The sequence below is a fragment of the Castor canadensis genome, chromosome 3 (genome assembly GCF_047511655.1).
Source record: "Castor canadensis chromosome 3, mCasCan1.hap1v2, whole genome shotgun sequence".
Lineage (NCBI taxonomy): Eukaryota > Metazoa > Chordata > Mammalia > Rodentia > Castoridae > Castor > Castor canadensis.
In genome coordinates this window covers 115,748,339-115,766,437 of record NC_133388.1, presented here as the reverse complement: position 1 = coordinate 115,766,437, position 18,099 = coordinate 115,748,339, and the positions used below count along the sequence as shown (strand labels likewise).

Genomic DNA, 18,099 nt, shown 5'->3' with positions numbered 1-18,099 from the left:
AAGCCTTTACAATTAGAAAGGAAGAGGTGAAATTGTCTGTAGTTACTGATGATGTGGTCTTGTATATGCAAAATCCAAAGGAATGCACTAGTTTTTGTTTAAGCAATCATTATAATAGTTTTAATAATTTATTAGAACCAGTAAGTCTTTCAGTGTTGCAAGATACAAAGTTATGATACATAAATTAATTGTATTTTTATACACTTGGAAAGAGTAATTAAAAATAAAATTAATGCAAATATTGCATTTATAAAAGCATCAAATATGGTAAAATATTCAGAAATAAAATTTACAAAAAGAAGGATAAATCTGTAACTCTGAAATCCATGAATATTGTTGGAAAAAATCAAAGAAGACCTAAACAAATGAAAAGACAATAGATGTGTAGTAATTGGAAAACCCAATATTGTAAAGATGGGAACATTTCCCCAGTACTCACTTAGTGTATATACTTAGATGTATACCTGCAACTCACATGCTGAATCCCTAATTCCCAGCACCCCAGGATGTGACTGTATTTGGAGACTGGGCTTTTAGAGCAGTAACTAAGTTACAATGAGGCTGAGAGGGTGGGCCCTAACCAAGAGACTGCATCCTTATAACAAAGGGGATTAGGACACCAGACAGACATTAGACATGTGCCTGCACAGAAAAAATGTCACATGATGACACAGTGAGAAGATTGTCATCTGCAAGTCAATCAGAGGAAAGCAAACTTGACGGTGCCTTGATCTTGAACTTCCAGCTTTTAGAACTGTGAAAAAATGAATTTCTGCCATTTAAACCACCTACTTTGTGGTATTTTGTCATGTTGACTCTAGAAAACTAATGCATCATTTTAAAGAAATGGAATAGTCAGTTCAAAGATCATATAGAATTGAAACCCAAATAACTAAAAATTTTACATTGTCCTTATATTTTTCTGTTAGTTTTTCAATTCTTTATTTTTGTATTGATGTATCTTCAGGTTAACTGATTCTTTTCATGACCATCTTCAATAGGATGGTTAATTTTACGTGTTAACCTGGCTGAATCATGGGTAAATATTATTTCTGATTGTTTGTGAGGGTGTTTCTAGAACAGATTAGCATTTGAATTGGTGACCTGAGTAAGCAGATGGTCCTCCTCAATCTGTCAAGGATGTGAATGAAGTAAAAGCTTACAGAAAAGGAACCTCTGCTATTCGAGATGGTGCATGGATCCTCGACTCCCTCCTCTTTAGTTCTCAGGTCCTTAGACTTGGCTTAAGACCTGCACCATGTCTCTCTGGCTCTTTACCCTTCAACTATACCATGGGTTTTCCTGGGTCTCCAATTTGCAGATGGAAGAACGTAGGATTTCCCAGCCTTCATAATCATAAGCACTAATACCTTATAATAAGTTTCTTACAATAAATCAGCTGGATAAATAATATATCCTACTGGCTTTGTTTCTCTGGCGAGACCTTAATAATGCATTTACTGATGAAGCCATCAAAAGCATTCTTCATTTCTATTACAATGTTTTGATTGCTAGTGTTTCCTTTTATATCTCAATGATTCTATCTCTCTGCCTACATTACCAATCCTTTTTCCTGAATGTAGTCTACTTTTTCCAGTAGGGTCCTGAGCGTCTTAATCATAGTTATTTTCAAATGCTTGCCTGATAGTTCCAACATCTGGGTCACATCTGATTTGGTTTTTGATATTTGCTTTGTGTTTTAAGACTATCTTTTCCTTTCCTTTGATCATGCCTTGTAAATTTGTTTTAAAGCCAGACGTGATATCTTGGGCCATGGGAATGGCAGTAGATAGGCTTAGCTTTAGATTTTTATATTGAACAGGCTGAATGTTGTGCTGTATTTGATGTTTCCTATAACTGTAGGTGTCATGGCTTTAAATTCCTCAAGCATCATTGTTTTTGTTTCTACTACTGACTTTGGCCTCCCAATGCATTTTTGCTCAGAGAGAGTCTGTTTCTGCAGTATTCCACTGCTATAATGCAGGAATCCTATTGGTGACTTGGTTAGGTGTGTGAGAGAGGTATTATATTATCTTCTGATTAAATTTGGCTTCTTAGTGGGTCTGTATCTTGTGTCTGTGACCTTCCCAGGTGTTTCTCTAATGTGGTGACTTTTCTCTCCCCATCTCTAATTTTCTTCCCTGACTGGGGCATCCTACTCAGTTTCATGGAAGAATTGATCTCTGGCTTCTATTTTGGCCTTTTCCTTTGAGTCAAGAAGCCTGGATAAGAATGAAGAGGGTTAGAATTTCTTTCTCCTAGTTTGGTTAAGGTTTTAGATCTGTGTCCTGGCAAACTTCTTCCTCTTGGTGTATAGGCATTTCTTATGAAAAATGCTCTGAGTGTGTTTCACAAAGGATGCTCTTCCCCTCTCCCTGATAGGGTAAGAGGGAATGTTTATTGGCTTTTCTGTGGAGACTGTCCTTAGGTTCCTTGCATTAAAGCTCCTAAGTGGGTGGGGACATCCATGAAATGGCAGCTCCTAGCCTCCTGTCACATCTATGTAGGTCTTCACTCAATCTCCAGTAGTTTATCAAAATTACCACTTAAGGGTTTGCATTAATTAGGGTTCTCCAGAGAAACAGACCCAATAGGATTTAATTACTTAGGTATGTATTTATTATACAATGCTGGCTCCTGCAACTATGAAGAATGGCAAGTCCTATCTGAAGTGTAGGTCTGAAGGTTTGAGATTGCAAAATTGATAGTGTAGATAAAATTTGAAGGATGTCTGCTACAGAACTTCCTCTTGCTCAGGAAGCCACCGTTTTTATCTACTCATGCCTCCAGTTGATTGAGTGGGGCTTACGGACATTGTGAAGGGCAGTCTACTTTATCCAAAGTTCTCCAATTTAAAGGTAAATTTCTTCAAAAAACTTCTTCTAAGTTGACACATAAAATTAGCCATCAGTGTTCTTTTCAGTTTATGGCTTTCACACTCAATCAGTCTGCTCAAAGCAAGCAGGTCTTGGTTGTTGTGTGTCTTTTTATTCTACCTGTCTTCTCAGATTTCTGCAAGGTGGTTTGCCCTATGACCCAAGTTTTCCAAGAAAAATTGATTTTCAGTTTGTCCAATTTTTCTTGTAAGGATAGGAGGAATGACTTGCAAGTTTGTTACATGTTGGAGCTAAAATTGGAGTTCCTCCGTTTATTTTTGGTTCATTTTATTTCTGAACACAGACAACTTTTTGACTATTTTAACACAGAAGCAGCAGAGACTGTATGCACCAGAGGCCTTGCATCTTGTAAATATGGCTCTATAGATTTATAGGCTGCATTCTCACATAAGACTTTTGGAGATAGATCTTTGGTAATCTGAACAAACCTATTATACTTCCAAAAATGAATCTTATACTACTTTGGACTTTAAAATTCAAGTTTATGTAGTCACAGTACTGCTCTCTTTTCTATTTATTGCTTTTAATTCTACATTCAAAGATTTCTGTCAACATGAATTATTCAACAAGAAACTTCTTTAAACTTCTTCCTAACCCTTTCATATAGCTTTGGACAAACACTTGTGTGAGTTTACCAAGATCATCAATGAAGAAAATAACCTAGTAATTATTGTTTTGATTAGATTTCTTTGTTTACTTGTTTATCTAACAGGATGACCCAGATTAAGCAATGTATTAGGCTGGTTTTACTAAGCTATGCTACAGTAATGACCTAAAATGTCAGGAGGTTAGAATAAGATTGATTTATTTCTTACTCATGTTTTATGCCCTTTGGTGCTCAGCTGAGTCTCTTTTCCATAGCTTGTTAAAAGCACCATCTTTATCTGGAATATAATTTTCATGAGATAGAAGGAAATGGGTGTTGAAAACTAATCTAAATTATGATGAATATTAGCAGTCAGGGTGAGTTATAGAATCAAATCTACATCATTAAGAGAGGGGCATTCATTCCCAAGAGTAAGCAGGTGGGACTAGAGAAGAACTCAACAGAGAGGACCACTGATAGTGTGAAGAAAACAACACACTATGCTACAAGCTACTTCAGTGTTGGAAACTTTGGTCACAAAATTGAGTAAGCTTCAGGGACAAATGACCACTTAATACAAATAACCGAAATTCTGCCAAATATGTCAGTAAATACTTAAAATTTCTGGAATTGTGATTTTTTTTAGCAAATTGTGATGTTATGGTTTGGATCTTAAATGGCCCCAAAAGTTCATGTGTTGAGGTGCAACCCCTAGCTGATGACAGTACTGGGAGGGGATGAAACCTTTAAGATCTGGGTCACAGAGGAGGAAGCAGACCACTGGGAGTATTCTGGTGAAGGCAATCTGGGGCCCAACACATTCCTCTGACTTTTGTTTCCTGGCAACCATGAGGTGAGCAGCTGTCTTCCACCATGACGTGCTGCCTCACCATAGGCCTAAGAGCAACTGGGTCAAGAGACCAAGGACTAAAACCATAGCCAAACTAAATCTGTCCTCCTTTGAAGTTGATTATCTCAGGTATTTTGTAGCAGTGACAAAAAGAAAACACATGCGATTAAGGATTTTTCAATTCAAAGTAACTTGTCTATAAAATGGAATACTGCCTTTTAAAGGGCAAACATTTTTTTCTAGATCATTTTTACAAAAATGATAAGTTCTGAGATCATTTATCCTTCTGATTGAACCTAAGGTGACTTTATGATTAAATTTTCTTAAGTAAGAGAAGATTTACACATGTGAATCTCCAAAACTACTTTTCCTTTAAAAGAAAAATACTGAATAGGAATGTTTCTGGTCAGCCTCTGATGAAAACTGTATTCATTTTTTAGTGATGCTGTAACAAAGTATGACAAACTGAACAAATTAAACAACATAAATGTGTTGTCTCACAGTTCTGGAGACCAGAAGTCCAAGTTCAAGGTGTCAGCAGGTTCGTTCCTTCTGAGTGTGGTGAGGCAGAATATTTCAATGCCTCTCCTCAAACTTCTAGTGGTGTTTGCTGGCAATCTTTGGGTTATCTCGGCTTCTAGATCTTTGTCTTTATCCTCACATGGGTGCTTTCCCTGGGCATGTGTCTGTTTTCAAGTTTTCTCTTTTTGATGAATATACTAGTCATATTGGAATAGGGGGGTCCACCTTACTAGTAGGGTGACTCCAATATGACTTCATCTTAACTAATTACATCTGCAATGACTTGATTTCCAAACAACATCACATTCTGGAGTCTAGGGTTTAGGTCTTCAAGATTTGAATTTGAGGAGGGAGATAGCAATGCAACTCAAATTAAAATAATGCAGGACTGAAGAAAATGATAATCTATAAACATTAGCAGGCCTAGAAAAAGTCCCCAAACCTTAGTCTTTCTAGGCAAAGGACAAAAAAAGGGACAGCCTTGCAATACAGAAATCTTTTGGACAATAACCACTCTACCCCAGCCAAAAACATATGTATATATATATTAGGAACACCAGCGAAGACTAAGTGAGGAGCTGGCTTTCATCCTCTGCAGACCATACTGAGCCTTCCTAATTCCCCTGAATCTGCTGTCAGAGAAAGCTAAGTGAGAAGCTGGGATTTTCACCCCTGCAGATGGTCACATTCAAAGCAGGGGTGACATGGAAGCTGGATGGCCACCACTGCAGTGTTAGTGAAGTGTCCAACCTCCTTGGCTAAGGCACTTTCAGGGGGACTTTTCACTTCTCCAAGGCAAGGAAGTCACCCTTTTTCCTCCCCATCTTAAGGTATAATTGAGGCCATGTGGGAAGCAGTGACAGTTATGACTCCCATCCTGGTAGGTGTCAGTGAAAGCCTCACAGAGAGCCCAATTCTACCCAGTTGTCATAAGGAGATCCCATGTGTCAGAGGCCAATTTCTAGTCCCATAGGGCAGTAGCAGCATGGTCCCTTTTTTTCATCCCTGAGCAGTTTCAGAGGAAAAGACCTAAAACAGAAGATTTTAAAAGGATCCAAAATCCTATAAAACTGAAAATGCAAAGGTTTCAGTAGGAAATTATTGATATATCAAAAGCCAGAAAGATCTTGCATGGAATGAAAAAAAAATAGAATTCAACACTGAAGTGACAGAGATGTGGCTCTATTCTGACAAAGACTTTAAAGCAACCATAAAATATGCTTCTAAAAGCAATTTCGAACATATTGGAAATAAATGAAAAATAGTAACTTTCATCAGAGTAATAGAAGTCATAAAGAGGAACCAGAATGAAATTGTAGACCTGAAAACTACATGAATAGAAAGGAAGAGAGTTTAGTGGATGGGTTCAGCAATTGAATGGAGAAAGAGAAAATAAAAGAAGTAAAGAAAGACTAGAAATTACAGTTTGAACAACAGACAGAACAGATTAAGAATATATGAGCAGAACCTCACAGATCTGTGGAATCTACATCAACAAAGAATATTTGGGTCTTAAGATTCTTAGAAGGAAAAAAAAAGAGCAAGGATAAGTCCAAAGAAATTCACTTGATTGTTACAAAGTTTATCATTGTCAAAATTCTGAAAAAAATATCAAAAGAACATCTTCAAAGCAGTAAAAAAGAAATAAGACCTTACTGTTAGCAGGCTGAACAGTGAATGGTTGAATATTCTGGCTACTCTTATTTTACCCAGTACAGAAGGTTCTTGCCAGTGCAATAAGACAAGATTCCTTAAGAATAGTTTCCTCTTGAAGTAGCTCTAGTCTCTCAAACAGCATGTACTCAATAACTACCTCTAAATGAATCATCATTTTTATGGTCTTCAAGCCTCTGGTCTATCAGTTGTTTGTCTCAAAAGTTTTCTTGGGCAGAATAATTTTTGTCACTACTTGGTCAGTGTTTGAAATTATGATGTGATTTCCAACCATAATGAAAGCAAAGGAATTTGGAAGGAACACTCATTACAGGACAGGAAGAAATTGGTTCATAGATACAGTGTGATACAATAGATATATTATTTGAAGATACAGGTTCAAGCCTGAATGTGGTTGTATTAGCTTGATAAGGTTGCCATAACAAACTTTAGACTAGATAGCTTAAACAATGGAAATTTGTCTTACAGTTCTTGAACTAGAAATTTGAGGTTTAGTTGTCAGCCAAGTTACTCCTTCAGAGGTCGTTCTCCTCGTCGTATAGATGATGGACCACCTGTGTCTCTGCATAGTTTTCCCTTGGTGCATGTCTGTGTCCTAATCTCTTTTTATAAACCCACCAGTTATATTGGATTAAGGACCACCCTAGTGACCTCTGTCTACCTTAATTGCTCCTACATTGGAGCAATTGTATTTCCAAATGCAGCCTGAGATGCTGTGGGTTAGGACTTTATTATATGCATTTTTTTGGGAGGGGGACACAATTCAATCCATGAAAACACAACCATAAGTCATTTAGTATTCTTGGACTTAGTTTCTTCCTTCGTGAAAATTATTTTATTTCCATTATTCCTGAAATCTCTTTTAATAAAACATCTTTAGTATCTTCACCCATCATAAGTCTTTGAAAAGTATGCTCCAGAATATTGTCTGAATGAATGTCAGTAACATTTATGCACTTGGTGAAACTTGGATCTTTGAAGTCATTTTAGGTTCTTCTCTTTTCCTTTAATCCACATTGAGCCAATATCTTTTTGATCCTTACTTCCTCCTTCACACGAGCCAATTTTGGTCTACCAACTACTTCTTTTGTTTTAGTTCCAAATCTCACCAGATGCTCATGATTTTCATATTGCGCCTGTATTGAGCATTGCGATATCATTGACTTTGCATGGAGAAGTTACTAATTTATGTGACTTTAAAGTCTTAATTGTGTTTGCTCTAAAGACAGTTCTCACCAACATTCCCCCGTGAGCTTCCCCTGCATATTAGTTTCCATTCCTGAAACACTAACCTGTTTGTGGTCTTTGTGCTTGGACACATAACTTTTTCCCTTTTCCTGACAGGTCTTTCCTCTGCTTATTTCCTGAAAGTGTTTCATCTTTCATAGTTCAAACATTCTTTCGCTCACGCAAGCTGTATTAGTCATCTCAAGTACCATAACAAAATACCACAGGCTGAATGGTTTAAACAACAGAATCTTATTTCCTCACCCTTCTGGAGCCTGGGAAGGCTGGTTTCCTCTGAGGCCTCTCTTCCAGCTTGCTGACGTTCACCTTCTCAGTGTGTCCTCCCGTGGTCTTTCCCTTATGCACATTCCTGCTCTCCTGCTATCTCTTTCTCCTTTTGTAAGGACGCCCGTGAAATTGGATTAGAGATCCAACCTTACATCCTCATTTAACCTTAATAAGTAGCACACAATAGGTTCAATTTCTAAATAGACATGTTGTGGATAAGGGCTTCGACCATGAGTTTTGGGAGCACAGTTCATCCCATAACACAGGGCACCTCTAAATTCTTGAGACAGAGCTGAGTGTGGCTTCCCTTCTGTACCTCGTACAACCCACGATAGATAATGAGCGTGTCTTCATTATCTAATTGGCTTACAGTGGAGGTTCCTTGGTCTGTCTTTCTGCCACTTTCTCAAAGCTCTGAGTTTCTTGCTTTCGTCTTAGAAACTTAATAAATATTTGTTAAATGAATGCCATTTAGGACAACTTAAGTGATGAGAAAGAAATAAAATATTGATTAGTTGAATTAATGTTTCTACTTCTATTTTTCAAAGTTGTGATTTCATTTATTTGATTTTAACTCTTTTTCTTATAGAAATTAACTGCTTCAAGTCATAGATCTATGATCAGTGTACTTCCACACTTAGGGAACTGTTTATTACTTTAGCCACTGGATGATTCAGATTCATTAAGTTTTTTTAGGAAATATTAACAGAAATTATGTTGGCTTTGAAATTTCTGTTGCCTTCTAGGAGTGTGCTTATGGAATAGAGAATGTCTTTGTTGCTACCTATTTCAGTTCCCACCTTCCTTCCCTTTCCTTCCTCTTTCAGATAAACAAATTGGAGGAGCGCCTGAGGCAGACAGGATGTGCAGATGACAAAGGGATGCAGAGGAAGGAAGGGGAACACTGGACCAAGGATGACTGCATTAACTGTGCCTGTGTGGTATGTGGTGCCAGTCTCCCCTCCCCTTCTCACTCAACCTCTCCTAGCTGATCAGCAGAAAGATACCACAACAACTCAAGAACAGGAAAACAATTTTGCAAGTAGGTGTTAGGCATAATTTTAACATCAATATCCTTGTGTACTATTTCAAGGCTTCTGATTATTGATATGAATATAGCTATGACACTGAGGGAACTAACAGATAAGCTTATGGTACTTGCTCAAGGTCACACAAGTAAACTGAGGCAGAGTGGTAGGCCAGTGAAGCTCATCACAAATGTTGCCCAAAAGCACATGTTAAACAACAGTTCCTATAGAAATGTAACAAAGTGTCATCATTGTGTCCATCATTTTTTTATGTGTCCATAAAAAAATTAGAATGCACAGCATTAGTCAATATAGCTTGCTTTCTGAGCAGAGCTGGTTCCGCCAGCTGTCTGGAAATGCACGAACTTCTTTGTGCAAAGTGTACTGGTCGCATACTATAGGGCAGTGCTTCTGCCTTGCCTTTCATGCTGCAAATGTGCAGAAAGGAAGAATGCACAGAAACCACATGGCAAGGGTAGTTCAGACCATGGGAAATTTTCATTAGAGTGAGAGATCCTATCAGGTTCTATACTATAATGAATTTAAAAAAATACAGACTTACCGTAAGAAACATAGAATGATATTTAAATGTTGCCTTTTAGAGTGGCCAAGTCACATGCATGGTGGAGACTTGTTTCCCAGCTCCATGCCCCAGTCCTGAATTGGTGAAAGGAACCTGTTGTCCAGTTTGCAGAGACCAAGGAATGGCAGCCTATGATCCTGAAGAGCACAAACCAGTGTCTACTCTTGAGCCCTAAGTGGGGAACTTCTCAGGAAGAGACACTTAGGACGTCAGCACTTCTAACCTGTAGGCACATCCTTGATACGGAACCACTGACCTAAAGACAGGTTAGCTTACTTAAACCTTAGATGTACTGAAGAGCTTTTATCATTTCATTTTCTAACACATCTTGAGATAATACGAAACTACAAAGGATATAAAGGGCATATGGGTTATTTTAGCTTAAGAAATATTTGATTATAATCCATTGGTTTTATATATCACACATGGAAGTAAAACAATATTGTGAGTATTGTGGAAAAACTCTAATTTCAAAATTCAGAGACGGATTTTATAATCTGCAAGAATTCCGGCAGAATGGGGTTTTGAACATAGAGAAAACGTCTGGAAAGATCAGTGATAATCAGTGACAATCTGATGCTTTTCTCTTCACCTGACTCTTTTCTCAGATCTACAACCATGGCAGATGTCAGATTATGCTGGGGAGGTGCTTTGCTTAAGTTTCATTAGTCTATAACTTTGGGGACATTAGAAAAGAGTCAGTGAAAGAATGTCATTATTTTGGGGAGGTTGACAGTTTTGCATGTGGCTGGAAACTGCAAACTCTATGAGAGAGACTTCAAAGCAGAATTGCTCAGTATTCCATCTTTACCTTACCTGTCATTATTACTATCCATAGGATGTCAATACTGAAATATAGCCAAGCCCAAAACACAGGAGCAATCTGCATTTATTATCAGAGAGTGTTTTTGATCTTTACAAAAGGTAATGTTACAGGGCTCTTCTAATTTTGGCACTCTGTTACAGCATTTCAAACACAATCTGACCCATAGGCAGCAAGTTTATTTATAGTTAGTATAAATAATTTACTTAATTGAGTACTGAGTAAATTAGGTGATTTTTAGTCCTTACTAGAAAACCGCTTGAAAATATGACATAAAATGTGCACCCACATGTGGGATCTTGCTGCAGTTATGGGTAGATTTTTTAAAAGAATACTTCATGCAAAAACTTCATGTGGTATTCTACCAAGACAGGATCTCAGGGAGATAGCTCTACTGACTTTCAGTTACAAAATAAACTTTTAAAACCAGCACAATTTTCCAATGTTTATGATTTTAGTATCATGAAAAAGGAGGGATGATTTTGGAGTTTGATAAAAATTAGTGTTTATGTTGCTTTGCTTATTTTCTGGGCCTGATTTTAAAATGTGTTAGTGACTTCTTTCCAACATCTGAATGATTATCACTAAAAGCGTTTTGAAGGACAAAGCTGAATATATCCTAAAAGTTTCATGTGTCATAGCCTTTTAAAATCCAAAACAATTTGTAATTACATTAAGTTTTGAAAGATAAAACCTGACATATCCCAGAATCTTGCTTGACATTTGGTGTCCTTTTAAAACCCAACAATGTGAAATGAAACTGAATCTTATGGAACCATGTTTCTCTCACAACAAACTTATTGCAAATGACAAACATGAGTGACAAATAGGAACAGACATTACCAAGTTCAGTTTCTCATCATACTTACTTTTTGTTCTTTCTCTGGTTTAATGAAAACCTATGCAACCACTCATGCTACTTTTAATTCACTGACCATATTTTAACTTGGATGTCATCTAGTTAATGTGTTTGACTCACTATGCATAACAAAATATCAAAATGGTTATCCTTTAAAATAGAACTGAATTGAGTACATGAGGATTTAAAAACATGTCAATTGATAGTTCAGTTTGAAAATTCAGCTACCTTTACAAAGAAGTTTATAATTAATTGCATGCATTATTTTTGCTTTATACATTTTATTGTAAAACATTTGTTCCTCTCTCCTCTCTCTTTTTCTCTACACATATACCTGGGACTAAGCACTCCACCATCAAAGTATACTCTCAGCTATTTTCAATTTTGAAAGTCATATTGCATATGATAAAGATTTCAAATATTTCCCAAGGACCTATAGACCCTTTCCCACCATTTCTATAATCCAAATGTGATTGTTACTTTTGGTTTCAAGGTGTGTGTTTGTCTGTCTGTCTACGTTGATGCATGTGCATATTCCATGCAATACAAACATGACAATATTTCCTCCTTAGGGATTTTTTTTGGTCTTCAATAACCTTAAAACTTTAAAAATTATTAATTAAAAACATTGTTAACCACATCTTGATATATCACATTATGCTAGGAGATCTCCTTAAGATAACATTTATGTTACTCACCTGTGTCTTCTGACCTGAGTCAGAAGGGCATGCAGGTGAATAATAGGAAAGCAAAAGCATTCCTGGGTTCACTCCTTTTCTGATTTCCTCTAATTGAGAAAAGAAAAGGCTTTTTTAGCCAGAGTGTGTGACTGTGAGAAGGAGGGAAAATACCACCCTCCCTTTTTCAGGAGCACTTTAATTTCTTTCCTGTGGCCCATACATATAAATGGCACATTGCTCATAGAACTGTATGACATGAGGTTGAAGGAATATAAATATTTTTATTTGGGACTGGCAGTTGAGAATAGAGCATTAATCTGACACATCTTTAAATCTCAGGGAAAATAATGGTATATAATGAAAATGAATGTTTACGGTGATTGGTTTGTTTTCTATCTCTGAATTTGGAAGGAGCAGGAAGAGGTAGGCAAAGTTATTTGGGTGTTCTGGTGAAGTTTCTCCCCCCCTTTTAAAAAAATTATTTAGTTGTGAAGTTAATGTGTCGCCACTGGAGTGGAACTACTATAAATATCCTGGGACTGATATCATGTATATGCATTATGAGTTTTTGTTTCAAATAAAATACAGTTCATTAGTAAGCCAAATCAAATTCATGGACAGCTCACACAGAAATCTTACCTTCTACCCTAGGAGAGATGTAAACAATTAAAAATCATATGTAGCTGTGTGTTCTCAACATTTATTGGCATAACAATAGTTTTTCACAAATAATGTAAAACCCAGTTGTTTTTTCCCTCCTGAATATACTAAGTGAGAAATAAAACACTAAAGACAATTGATTCTAAAGCTGTGTCTTAAAAGTACCTTTGCATATTGTATTTTTAGCTATTCTGAAAACTCATTTATTGCCTTGTTTCAAGCATCAGAAATGGGTCAATAGTCAAATCTGCATTTTATGTATAAACTAGGAAAAACAATGCATATTTCTCAATGTTATCAAGCACATTTTCTGTTCTATTAATAAATTTCATCAAAGAAATGAGAATTCCTTCAAGTATAATTATTAGCCAACATGATTTAACTCAAGGAACATGAATATTAATAACATATATAAAGTAAATATATCTTGCACTGAAATATCAGTGTGCTTTTAGAATGTGTGTGTGTGGGAAAGATACAACTTAAATTTTTTTTGCACTTTTATATTTGAGCGTGAAATGTACTAAGTACTCATTGATCATTTACCTGGCCTCCTATTGTCCATACTTTGGTTAAAAGAGTCTTGAGAAACCCTTAATTTCCATGTGCATGAAATATCCTAAAATATCAGTAATAAATTAAGATGACTCAACAAAGGATTTCTGATTCAAGGACTTTTAAAAATTGCCTCATCTGGAGTCTTAGCTCCCATTTTCTGCGTGGGAAACAGGAAATGCTTCTGTCTCTCTTTTCTCTCCCCTGTTCCTCTCCTAATAAACTTCACCATTAAAAAAATTGCGTTGTCTTACAGATCACATTACCTAGTGAAAAGTAATTGTTACATACCTATAATACATAAAATGTACATTAGTAGAATGAATTTATGGTAACCTACACGTATTCATGGCATCATTTTTTTCAAGAACGAAGCTCTTTTCTAAAAGGTAAAGTTTCCTTTGAGTCATTACAAGTTTTTTGCTTCCTGTAAAAAAATTATTTAAGTACATTTTACTGAGCTGAAATGAGAATGCTTGCCCTTTTACTTATCGAGAGTTACTAATGAATTTTGGACTGGTAGAAATCCAAATTGCTCAGGTTTGAGAAAAAAAATAACACATCAGAATCAGTGGGCTGAGTAAAGGCCAACTAAGTTGATGCAACTCGCTCACATGAAGTGGAAGTACATTAGGGAGAAAAGAGACTAAGTCAGGTGAAAGAACCCTTGAGGTTTTAGAGACTCAGTTTTTTTTAAAACTCTTAGTGAAAAATCAACTAATCTTAGCAATCTTTATTTTTTTTTTGGAAAATCATACAAAAGAAACAACACGATTTGGTGACAAGGAAGGGGAATTTATGATTGACATGACAGCCTGCTTACTGCAAATGAATAGACACTGTTGCTCACAAAAGAAAGCAAAACAGTGCAGGAAAGTGAAACACCTAAACTGGAAGCATGGTGACTGTGAAGAGAAGAGTTCATAGCCAGAGACACAGGAACAGTCTTGGGACACGGGACCCTATACTGATGAATCGAGAAATCCTGGTAATGAACCAAGCAGAGTGGGGAAGACAGGGGCCTAGTGACAAGTGCTCAAGCAAAGCTCAGATGTCAGAAGTGGCAAGAACCTTCAGGAGTGAGTGTGTTTTATGTCTCAAATCTATGCCCCAAATTTGTAAAAGAATGAAGAACTAGTTAGCCGGAATCTTGTTCTGCTTCCCATTTTTAGACATGCAGATTGAAATAGGACACAAAACATGAAATGTGGAATTGAATGCAAGAGAAAATAATAGCAAATTTCCAGTTTTTAAAGCATAAGGCCTGTAAGTCAAGAGAATAAAAGACAAGCCACAAGCAAAATTAAGTCAGACATAAGGTATACCATGTGATTTAAATATACCCTCGGGATCAGAAAACACAGCCTGGGCCAGGACAAGGTTGTGAGCAGAAACCAAGCTGATTTTTTAGGATGTCCTTTCCATGAAAGAGGCATTTTTTTAGAACTATGAATGGAATAACCTCTTTCATCTCATACTATGGGAAGGAATGGAGTCTACATTGACACTAGCATTGAGGTGAGGAGGTCTCAAGCCAAGAGAATAATGAAAATATTTGTTCTCACCATTGAAGAAATCAGAAACCATATGAAGAAACAGCTTAACCAACAGAGTAGTCAAGGATCACAAGGATTAGCACACCTAGGCCTAAGCAAGAGCACTACTAAGAATTTGAGATACAATATTCTGTAAGAAACTAAAATATTCAGAATTTAAAGGTTTTAAGAGACAACAATAGAAATGAAACTAGAATAAAATAGTGTACTACAGAGTTAAGAGATAGACTTGGAAAGAAACAAATACAACAGCCAAAAAATTAAAATTATAGACATCCAAATACAGTATCAATTGGCTTAGGCACAAGGTTAAGACAACATTTAAGAAAATTTAATAGTGCAATATACACATGATAGAATTTTACAAAATGCAACGTGGTACAGACAAAAAATGCTACAATGAGATTACCATACAATAAAAACAATAGCAAATTTTGGATTTTTGAAAAACAGAATGAAACTAAAGAATTAACTAATGTAGCATAACAATGTGAGAGATATTCAGAATTGAAGAATTCTAAAGTCCTTATAATATTGGTAAGGTCTATGAACATATTGATTATATATATATATATATATATATTTGTTTTATCAAAACAATTCATTGAGGTATGTTTGAGATTAAAACTCTGTGCCTATTTAATATTTAAAACTTAAGTTTGGTGAAAGGAATACACCTGTGAACCTATCAACACAGCCAAAGCCATAAACATACCCATCAAACATACTTCCAAAAGTTTTCTGCCATGGTCTCTATTTATTACTTTATTGTAAATTAAACATGGATTTAAAATGTTTAGTGTGGGAGGATAAGATGGTTGAATAGAGATGCCTAGGACTCACCTCCACAAATCAGAACCAAAGTAACAGATGCACAGCTGTATTATGAGGAGAAGGACCATGGTAGAACACTGGGAACAGCAAGAGAGAGACTGGAACTTCATAAGATCCAGATACCTGGGTTAGCACCATAGTAAGAGCCACAAAATATCCTGGTGTCCGGCATCCTGGCTCTACAGCTTTGGGATTGGGACTTGTTCTTGCAAGGACAGTGGTGAAAAAAAGAGTTCCAGAAAACTCAATTAGTGTAGACACTGGCAATTCTGGCTACTGGAAAATTTCACAGTCCTCACAGGTTTATGGCTTGCATAGTAATTTTGCTTTGGAAAAGGAGCTCACATCATATCATCTTCTACCACACAGTCATCCCAAGATGATGTCACCAGTAACTATCTTGAGAATGAAACTTTTGTCTGAATTTGGGCTGTTGTAGGGGTCACAAAATCCTGCATATTCTCATCTCCAGGATCCCAAAGACTTTCCACCGCATTGACTTGAGGGGTAGCTGCCTCATAAATTAAACTTGGCCCAACAAAGTGACATTGAATTCATATCTGCTGGGTGACAGAGAGAAGAATGAAGGACTCTACTTTTGAGAAACAAGAGAAGAGGAGCTTGGCCTTGGCCACCAAGGGCATGGTCAGCAAATTTGTGCCACTTCTAGGACTGAAGACAGGTGCCCATGCAGTTCCCGCTGCCTCATCCTACTGTGCTCCAACTGGTGCCCCAGTGCTGCGTAGGAGCTACTACTGAAGCAGCGGGCAGGAACATCTTACCTGTGTGGGTTCCTGCTGCAAGCTGCTCCCGCTGACCGTCTGACCACACTGTTGTCAAGGCTCAGTGCAAGTGCCACAACATGGTGCTGTAGTTCCCACCAGCATCCTGTGCAGCATCTAAGCCCACACCAGTGCCTGCTTCAGGCCCCTCACCACTGATAGAAGTGCTATAAGTGCCAGAAGACATAGCATTAGCAGAGCTAATACAGTCACTGTTGATACAGTGCCTGAAGAAGTCACCATCACCTAGTAAGGGCCACCATTCTCATAAAGGAGTAGTTGCACAGGGAATGCTCTATGTCTCTGCTGTCAATACCACACTTGACTGAACTGCTAGAGAGTTCCCACTCTTGAATGGCCTGCAGAGAAGGTATGTCTTTCTAATTCCAGCATGGCATACACTATGGGCAGTCATTAATCACAGCCAACAAAGGCACAGAGAAATAACAGTATGGTGCCCAGCTACAGTCAAAGACAATGTTGTATAACAAACTGAAAATTAAGACATCTTTAGAGTAAAGCAACTTACTAAGAAGCAAGCAGATAAAAGTGACAGATGTAGCTGATCCACCAGATATGTAAATCTCAATGAAGGAGCACAAAGAGCACAAGAAATATGAAAAAGTTAGATAATAAGATGACTCCAAAATAACAAAACTCCAGCAACAGATTCCAAAGAAAATGATATGAGTGAAATGCCTGATATAGAATTTAAATGAGTGATTACAAAGAGGACAATGAGATCCAAGATAACACAGATGTGCTTTGGATAACAAAATTAGGAAGACAATGCAGGATGTGAACTGGAAATTCAGCAAAGAGTTCAAGATTTTGTAAGAGAAACAAACAGAAATCTTGGAAATGAAGAGATCAATAAATCAAATAAAAATACATTTGAAAGCCAAAAAAGAGACTAGATCAAGTGGATAAAAGAATATTGGTGTTAAAAACAGGTCTTTCAAAATAATACCCTCAGACAAAAAAAGTTCCTAAAGATATAAGTAAACTAACAAACATCCACATTTTCAAAATTCCCAAAGGGCAGCAGAAAGAATTTATTGACATAGAAAACATGTTCAATGAAATGACAGCAGAAACTACTTCCTTAATCTTGGGGAAAATATAGACCTCCATCTATAGAAGTCTTATAGAACCACACATGGCCAGAAAAGATCACCACAACATATGATAGTCAAACTGTCAAAATATAAGAAATTAAAGAATTTAAAGATCTGCAAAAGTGGCAAGTCACACTTAAGGGTAACCCCATTAGATGAATATCAAAGTTCTTATCAGAAACTCTACAGAGCAGGAGGAAGTGAAATGGTGTATTTTAAAATTTGGAAGAAAATAACTCCAAACAAGAATACTATATCCATAAAGACTTTCTTTCAGAAATGAAGAAGAAATAAAGGCATTCAAAGACAAATAAAAACTGAGAGAATTCATGACCATCAGACCAGCCTTAAGATGATTAAGCTTCTGGTGGGAGGTAGTTACTAGTGGGAGGGAAGAGGATAAATAGAGAGAGTGAAGGAGGGAGAGAATGGCAAATGTATTTTGTATTGTGTATGAAAATAGAACAATGAAACTTATTGAAACTGTCCTAGGAAGGGGAGAAGGGAGATGATGGAGAATAATGGCAGAGACAAGGCTAATTAAGATTATTGGAAGCACATATGTAAATGTCACAAT

General features: G+C 36.8%; 1 protein-coding gene across 1 annotated transcript in view; it reads left to right on the top strand.

Annotated features, from left to right (window-relative positions):
- Pxdnl (peroxidasin like) overlaps positions 1–14,842 on the top strand; it is a 141,473-nt gene extending 126,631 nt beyond the window's left edge. Inside the window, 2 exon segments of the mRNA XM_020187732.2 lie at positions 8,872–8,985; positions 9,675–14,842. Coding sequence (XP_020043321.2) covers positions 8,872–8,985; positions 9,675–9,830 — 270 coding nt within the window. The 3' untranslated portion in view covers positions 9,831–14,842.
- The last annotated feature ends 3,257 nt before the right edge of the window (positions 14,843–18,099 follow it).